The sequence below is a fragment of the Dendrobium catenatum genome, unplaced genomic scaffold, assembly GCF_001605985.2.
Source record: "Dendrobium catenatum unplaced genomic scaffold, ASM160598v2 fragScaff_scaffold_1400, whole genome shotgun sequence".
NCBI lineage: Eukaryota > Viridiplantae > Streptophyta > Magnoliopsida > Asparagales > Orchidaceae > Dendrobium > Dendrobium catenatum.
The window spans coordinates 523,716-533,110 of record NW_021319862.1 but is presented as its reverse complement, the minus strand read 5'-3'; the positions used below and the strand labels follow the sequence as shown (position 1 = coordinate 533,110).

Genomic DNA, 9,395 nt, shown 5'->3' with positions numbered 1-9,395 from the left:
TACATTCTCATCATTAACATTGAATATTTTATGTTATTATAAAAATTGATAGACTTTGAAGAAGTTGTTTTTCATATAGATTATATATGCTCTATATATATTTTTTTAAAAAAGTAGTAAATATTCAAAATGTTTGGGGTTTTATGATATTAATTATGCAAAATTATAGGTTCCAGAGGTATAATTAGGGTTGTCAATATTGACACAACCCGAAATCACGACCTGAACTCGAACCCGAACTGGGTCGAGTTCAGGTTAGGCATTTCTATCAACTCGTAAAATCGGGTCGGGTTCGGGTTGACCTACAAACCGATTTGACTCATTTTTAATTGATTTAGAGGGGTTTTAAAAGATTGTTATGAAATAAGTAAATGTCATTTTCAAAAAATAATAAATCATGTTGCCCAAAATGAATTAAGTTTGATTTATTTTAAATTAATTGAAGTAAATCTTATCTTAATTCGATTTAGGTTCAAATAAATTGAATTAAATAAAAATAATTTAGTAAAACATAACTGAAGCGGGTTATGTTTAAGTTCGAAAAATTGACCTATTTACAAAAACGGGTCGGGTTAAAAAGTGTTAGGTCATATTCAAGTTTGACCCGAACTTGACCTGAAACCCGATTTTGATAACCCTAGGTAGAACCAGCTTCTTTTTTTAAGGTGGACAAAATATGATTGAAGCATGTTTAATCTTAGAATGAAATGATTTTTTTTTTTAATTTTGAGCAAATACATTTATTGAGTGTGAGGAAATAGTTAAAATGTATATTTTAATAAGGGATAAGTAATCATAGGGTGGTCAATTGAGCTCCTCCTAGGTTCCCCTTGTAAGTCTCTATGGTGATTTAGGTTTCGTTTGTGACAGCTTTTGTCCACTACTTTTTTGTTGCTTTCAAGATATTTTTGTACTAAAAAATTACTTTAGAAAACAGTTACAAAACTAACTCAAACAAAACCTTAATTTCACCTTTGATTCAAAAAATTTAAAATATTTGGAATTTTTAGAAGATATACAAAAATATTTGCATGAAAAAGATTTAATAATTTCTACAACACTTAAAATTGATGTTGATGGGACAAGTTTTGCATCTAATGTCATTAGCAAGTTATCTATAACAATTTTTAAAAGGATTGCAATACTTTATTTGCACTTCAATGGATTTAAAACATTTCTCATTTTTTCAACCAACACCCTGCTTTTCAGCTTATTTGTAATCTAGCCATTTGTTAATGATTTATTCAGCCAACCACTTTGCATGCAATTTTATAGTGACACTTAATCTTAAAATTCAGCTTTAGAATTCAAATTTGTTTGCAACTTGAAGTTAACAAATGCTTTGGAACCATAATTATTATTCAAATATGTATGTTGCCATGTGCAAAACATGTAACAATCCTTAATATTTTGGTTAATTACTCATTAAAAATCCTCCTTACTCAGATGATTTTCTACATTGTTCAGTTTTAGAAGAAGCAGAAGGGTATTAATGGTAATTCATATCAACTGACTTAACTTCCTTTATGCTACAAATTTGGATTCTTTACTTGAAGAGCTTCCTATATCAACATCTTTCCCACACCCTTCTCTTCTCCTTATTCTTCCATCTTCCTCAACCAAAGCTGAAATTCTCATCAGGGAGCTCATTCACATGGAGAACAGAAGTCAAATTTCAATTGAGAGCTTCTCTTATGAGTGGCTGAACAACATCAATCCCACCTTTGATTTCGACCGCCTCGAAGACAGCCTTCGTCGCTCCTTCGAGGCACAAGATAGCAGCTCCTTCATCGAAATGGACCCAGATTTCTTTTCGATGCGCTGGACCGACTTGGATGGTTTTGATTTCAACCTTCCAGCAGGCTGTGAGCCTTCAGATTTGGTTCATGCTGACCAGATTTTCTCAAATGGCCTACTCCTTCCATTGAGTACTACTCTGAAGGAAAAACAAGCTTGTTTCTCTGCAGATTCTGCTCTTATTCGATCGGTTTCGATGGATTTTTCGAAGACATTGCTGTTTGATAGAAACCATTGGGATGATTCAGTCTCAACAAACACATCTCCAGCTTATTATTCTCCTTATAGTTTGCCTCTTGACAGTAGAGCCAGCAAGCTCAAGCTGCCTTTGAATAGGCACAGGAAAAACTCTGCTTGGAAGATATTAAGGCAGTATTTGAATTTCCTGATTCCTCTATACAAGAAGGTTAAGAAGATGAAAATGATCTCTCTGAGGACAACTCGCAGCTGCGGCGATTCGCCGATAAGCTTGGCAAGGATGACAAATGAGTTCTCAAACATCGAGCAGAATCGAGCTTTCAATTGGGAGTTTGAGAGTTCTATTCATGATGCAGTCCTCCATTGCAAGAAATCTATTGCAAATTCTAATGCAGAAGCTTGATTGTTCTAATTGGGAAGCTTTCTCTGATCTTTCCATAGATTTTATTTTATCTGAAGCTTTGAAGGATGCCATGATTGAAGAAGATGAGAAACATAAGAAGCTTTTGTTGTATGTTTGTTCTTAGGAAAAAAAAAGTTTGAAGTTATTAAAAGAAAAGGTGAAAAACTTCTGAATGTCTATATAACTATATGAGGGTATAAAGTTTTCTCCTTTATTTCTTAGTTGATGTGATTTATCATACCAAATGGATTTTTAACCGTTGAAGTTAAAAAAAAAAAGAAGAAAAGAAGAAGCTGTGGTGACATTTTGATTGGTCTATGAAAGCCTACTGATTTTGTTTTGTTATTCAATCAATCAGAGGAACAACTACCAAATCATGAAAGAGACTCTGTTCTCTATTGTATGAGGAGACTCAGACATCTTCACATGTATTTTTCTGGCCAAAAGAAACCACTCAAAAATTGCAAATTAAAATTAATTTTGTAATATATATATCTTATTTAGGTTAAAAAAAATATTTTTGAAAGGTTAAATTATTTTTTTATTAGGTCATGCTACAGTTACACTAATATGGGACGAATAATCTCTAGACTTCATGAGGCTTTGCTTCTCCAAAATATTTGATAAATTCACAGTACTACTTTATTATCATTTTATTTCATGCATGATCCAAATTTTTATGTAATGTTGTAACATAACTTATGATAAATCAACAACAAGATTTATACTGAAGTAGGTTTAGTTTATGAAAGGCCTGACAAATTAATGATCCTTTATTTTTTGTATTTGCCTCATTTGATTCTTTTTATTTATCTTTTTTCTCTTGCATATGTTGCTTGTTGGATTTGGATATGGAGGGGTTGTTTGGTTTCACACATTTAGCATGCAGTGCAAAGAGAATACGTGCATTTTGAGTGGTTTCGTGTTTGGTGTGACGTAAAGTAAATATGCAGTGCCAAAGTGAAGCATTCCAAACTCGCTCCGTAATGTATTTGCGGTGTAATTGAAACCCTCTAAAATCGAGCGAGTTCCAAATAGATTATCTCGCTTACGCAGATCGTCCTTCTCATGCGAAAAAAATGTCTCGCTTCCGCGCGCAAACCTTCCTCTTGCTTCTTTCCCGCAAAGTTCCCACCGAGCTTTGTAGGTTCTTCCTTCTCTCGTCTGCGCGGTCAGCCCCATTTTCCTGCCCAGTTCTCCCACCAAGTCCTCCCGGCTAGTACAACACCCTGTGATCTAGCTTCGCTCATGTCAACAAAAGAACCTCAGTATATGTCTCCCTTGCAGGTAACGACGTTCATCTCCTATTTGGATTATGTATCTTTGCTCATTTTAGGATTATGTGTTGCAGTTTACATGGTTAAGGCTTTATGTTTGTTGGGTACTAATACTTAACACAATATCTGCCCAAAAATTTGTGAGTTCAGGTCTTGTCTCTCATTTTTATTTTTTAAAATTTCTTAAAAATGGTTTTTTGTTTGTTTATCAAATGGAAGGTCAGTTAATTTATTTTTCTAGCTAAAAGAAACCACTCAAAAAATGTAAATTAAAATTATATTTGTAATATATATATATATATATATATATATATGAAAATGTTGGTCATTTAATAAAAAATAAAATATATATCTTATTTGAGTTAAAAAAATATATTTTTAGAAGGTTAAATTATTTTCTTATGAGGTCATGCTCCAGTTACACCAATATGGGACGAACATATATCCAAAATATTTGATAAATTCATAGTACTACTTTTTTATCATTTGATTTCACGCATGATCCAAATTTTTATGTAATGTTGTAACATAACTTATGATTAAATCAACAATAAGATTTATATTGAAGTAGGTTTAGTTTATGAAAGGCCTGTCAAATTAGTGATCCTTTATTTTTTGTATTTGCCTCATTTGATTCTTTTATTTATCTTTTTTCTCTTGCATATGTTGCTTGTTGGATTTGGATATGGAGTGGTGTTTGGTTTCACACATTTAGCATGCTCTGCAAAGAGAATACATGCATTTTGAGTAGTTTCGTGTTTGGTGTGACGTAAAGTAAATCTGCAGTGCCAAAGTGAAGCAAAGTAAATCTATAGCGCCAAAGTGAAGCATTCCAAACTCACTCCGTAATGTATTTGTGGTGTAATTGAAACCCTCTAAAATCGAGCGAGTTCCAAATACATTATCTCGCTTCCGCAGATCGTCCCGCTCGTGCGAAAAAAACGTCTCACTTCCACGCGCAAACCTTCCTCTTGCTTCTGTCCTTCAAAGTTCCCACCGAGCTTTGTAGGTTCTTCCTTCTCTCATCTACGACGGTCTGGACCATTTTCCTGCCCAGTTCTCCCACCAAGTCCTCCCGGCCAGTACAACACCATGTGACATAGCTTCACTCATGTCAACAAAAGAACTTTAATATCTGTCTCCCTTGAAGGTAACGACATTCATCTCCTATTTGGATTATGTATCTTTGCTCCTTTTAGGATTATGTGTTGCAGTTTACATGGTTAAGGCTTTATGTTTGTTGGGTACTAATATTTAACACAATATCTGCCCAAAAATTTGTGAGTTCAGGTCTTGTTTCTCTTTTTTATTTTTCAAAATTTCTTAAAAATGTTTTTTTGTTTGTTTATCAAATGGAAGGTCAGTTAATTACCTTAAAATTGCAAACCATTGAAACTCATAGGGAGTGGGCTTATGATAATATAGAGTTTATCAGGACATGTCACAAAGCTTTTAAGGTGGTTGATTTGAGTGCATACTATATTCTCCATGAGCATATGTCTGGCCAATATTGCTATGAGTGCAACTCATAGACTATCATTCTTCATTTAGAATGGAACTATAAATTTACTTGTTAGTATTATTTAATCATTATCATTTATTTATTGTAGATGTGGGTTATAGTTCTTAATTCATTTCCCTACCAAACTCTACAGTTGAATCATCCAAAAACTTTTACTGCATAACTTTTAATTGTATTTCAATATTACACTACATTTGATACTGCACATCATATTACTCTGTATATGTGAAATCGCGTAAGTAAAAAAAAGTTAAACTTTTAAACATCGAGACTCCTTTTGATGTAATGGTCAGAATTTCATTAAGAAACTTTACAGTTAAGCGTGCTTATCCCAGAGAAATCTTGGGATGGTGACCTTTTAGGGAGTTAAACCAATTGGATAAAACTATGAGACCCTTAGACCAAAGCGGACAATATCTCGATAGTTAAGAGTTTGAATTATTACAAATGATATCAGAGCAATACACTAACCAAAAGATGAGAGTAAGTACCATACAAGATAAAGTGCTACGCCATGGGAGCCACCTCTTGATTCCTATATGGAACAAAGTGTTCCATAGCAGAAGTCACAACTACTTGAACTTATAGGAGCCACCTCTAGAATATTATATGCCACATGGATGATTCTAAAATAAAATTATTGATATAGACGAAGACATCAATTAATTAAGTAGGGAGATTATGAAATCCCTTACGTAAATAAGCTAAACTCTTAAACATCAATGCGCCTTTTGGTGTAATGGTCAAAATTTCATTAAGAAACTCTGTAGTTGAACCTGCTCATCTTGAAGAAATCCTGCGATGTGTGATCTCCTGGGAAGTTACACCAACATGACAAAATTGTGGACCCTTAAGTCAAAATGGACAATATCTCAATAGTTAAGAGTTTAGATTGTTATAACTTATACCTCACCAAACAAGAAAAATAATTTCCCTGCATTTACATTGCAGACAACAAAGAGCATCAAAATATTCTAAATATAACGCATTTATTTTACATTACATTCCTTTTTCAGGAAACACAACAACTCCTTAGCAATTATGATGATAATTAAATAGATAAGTGATCAATAATTTTAAATCAACCCTCTAATTTAGTTTAGATGATTGGTCAAATTAATTTTCCTCTATTTTCTCTCAATCATCTATGATTTACCCCAAAAAAGAATTATTTGTTAATTAAATGATTAAGATTAATTACTTCACCCTCTCCAATTAAGATCTGAAAAGATTCAATAAGAACTTTTTGGTTGAGCATTATATCATATAAGCTAATTTTAATTGATCAAAATCAACTTGATTTTTAAGAAAATTATCTTGTAAACAAATTCACAAACCTATTTATCTCTTCATTAAAGATAAAAACATCCCAACTAAGCAAGATATTGGTGAGATGATGAGTGGGGCTAACATGAGAACAAATTGGCCACATGGGAGAAACTTAGACAAGGGAACATTGAAGCATATGTTCCTTGTTCTTTTCTTCTTGTGTTTCTATTTTTCTTCCTTTGTTGGCCTCTCTATCTTTATTAAACAAGTTGATATATGGACACTACTGCCATTGTTTCTTTAGTTTCTTCTTTTTCATCTCTTATAATTGTCTTGCTTTCTTTACTAAATATCTGATTTTATGCTTAGGGACCCTATAACCTAGTTTTGCGCAATATGTCGGAGGCCAAAAACTTGTTGCCTCTTGTGAGAGAGACAAGGTAACTATCATGGCCAAAGAAGTTGTTAGTTTTGCTTGCTAGCTTTTTGTAATTGTTAATTTATAGACGACCAATTTTATTGAGAGAGATAAGGTAGCTATTATGATCATAAATTCTAATAGGGTAATTTCCATCAATAATGTTATCGAATGATAGTTAAGTATCATTTTTTTATACGTAGATTTTAGTCGGAATCAAATTTTTTGTCTGATTTCAGTTATTAGAAAATGTCTCATATGTAATTTTTTTTCAGTTAGTCAAAATATGTTTTTACTATTTTTTTAGGGGAAGAACTATGATTTTTAGTGATAAAATAACTCAATGAAAAGTAGTTAATAATACTTTAGAATAATTAAATTCTATTAGGGTTTGTTCAATCATTGATTTTATGGTGTGGGATCATTGAGGAATGAGTTTTCAAATCAGTGGACACCATAGACTTATAGATTTCATGATGTGATGTTGATTCTTTTTGTACTGTGACATAGCTCTGTTTCCTTATGAAATAATGCGCATTAATTTAATCAGCTTCTTTGTATAGCCCCACAGTTTTTTATTTTTGGCATAAAAACTATTATAAATTTTATTTGTCTTATTTTGCTTGATTGAATTAACTCTATTATAAATATGTACATATAAAATAAAAATAAAAGCTAGCAATTAAAAATATAATAAAAGAAAATATTTTTAATAATTAGAATATATTACAATAATAAATATTATAAAATTTTACCATAAGTATTAATCATATGTGATAGTTATGATAACTAATATGGTAATATTTTTAAGCTTATTTATTCTAATAATTGTAACACCTTCTTACAAACTCATGGTGCAAACATAAAGAGTTTGATGCCCAAAAAGTAGAAATGAGAGAAATTGAGAGTAGGAGCAGCGAGCAAGGGCGGGAATCCAAATTTTTTTAAAATAAACAGGTTTTCGGGTTGACCCGGCAACCCGCCAGGTCAACCCGAACCCGACCCGTTTTTTCAAACGGGTCGAATATGTGAACCGTAACCCAACCCGTTTTTCAAACGGGTCGGGTCCAACCCGGATTTTTCGGGTCGAGTCTTCGTGTCGTGTCAAATATTGACACCCCTACTCATTGGTGAGAGACAAAAGTGATGAGCGGAAGTGAGTGAAAGACATGAAACCAAGCATAATTGAGATAAATGAGAAAAAATCCCTTCATAGTAGGAATCTCTAGAAGCTCTCCTGCGATAAAAGATCACTACTAAAAATAAAGCTTTCGTAGCAATTAATGTCGACTTTCGTAGCGGTTTTAAGGCCAAAAAATAGTTTGCAACGGTTTCAAAACTGCTGCATGTCTGCCTTAGCTGGTGTTCGTCGTAGATGGAGCTTTGGTAAGCAACAAAATCATGTCATACTCTACAAAACCCGTTCAAACATTCACCAACAAGTTATGAACACAAAATCTCTTTTGATTCAGCTCTTCGATTGATCCATAAGCGCAAATCAACTCAGAAAAAAAAAGGTTTGGATTTGAATGGAAACATAAAATCATGCCAAGAATGCGCTGAAGAAGATAGACTCTTTAATACCCATATTAAAAATTAGAAATGGTTACATCTTTAATAGATAAATGTTTCGTTCATGATAATTTTTTTTCTGCTTTCTAAGTTAACTTTTAGATATTAAAAAAAATTAACACAAAATTTTTATATTATTAACTAAAAAATTGATTTAAAAAGCAATAAAAAAGTTGTCACAAATGAAGCTTAAATTTAATACTAAAACGAATATGAATGCATATAGTCAAAAGAAGAGAGCCATAAAGCAAATACAATAAAAGAGAATATTCTCATTAATGAAGATATATTATAATAATAAATATTACAAATTCATATTTTAACTATTAATGACATGGGTAGTATTGATATAGTAAAATCTTTTTGTTCATCAAGAAGCATGAATATAGTGTAAAAGGTGATATTTTCCCATCCATGTTCAATCATATAATACTATCAACATTATACAGAAAAAAATCAAAATTAAATGTTGCAGACACTGAAACTTCTTATGGAGTAAAAATTGACGAGAAAACCTAGCTTTAGGTATTGTTTGGCACAGCTTTTGAAAATTATTTTTTTGTCATTTAAAAAAAAATTACTTAAAAAACTATTTTAGAAAGCAGTAAGAAAACTACCACAAATGAAACCTTAATTTTTATTTGAGAGTCAAGTGGGATTTTTTTAATGGAAAAAATTGCACAAGAGTGAACAATATATATTCCTTGTGATGGCCAAAATTAAACAAAATAATATTTACCTATTTTTTACAAGTTTACCTTCTTCTTAAGATGAAATTAAAGCTTCGTTTGGGACGGTTTTCTTCTTACTTTGTAAAACATCTTTCTAATGCAAAAATTTCTTGAATATAAAAATTTTGTACTAGAATGCCGTTTTAAAAAGCATTACAAAAGCTATCCCAAACGAAGCCTAAATCTACATAGACACCACCTGTTGTTG

At 32.0% G+C, this 9,395-nt stretch overlaps 1 protein-coding gene across 1 annotated transcript; it reads left to right on the top strand.

Moving 5' to 3' along the window:
• The first annotated feature begins 1,566 nt into the window (after positions 1–1,566).
• Positions 1,567–2,564, top strand: LOC110092172. The gene has a single exon (XM_020816594.2). It carries the CDS (start codon positions 1,655–1,657, stop codon positions 2,396–2,398), a length of 744 nt encoding a protein of 247 aa, XP_020672253.1. The 5' UTR covers positions 1,567–1,654; the 3' UTR covers positions 2,399–2,564.
• The last annotated feature ends 6,831 nt before the right edge of the window (positions 2,565–9,395 follow it).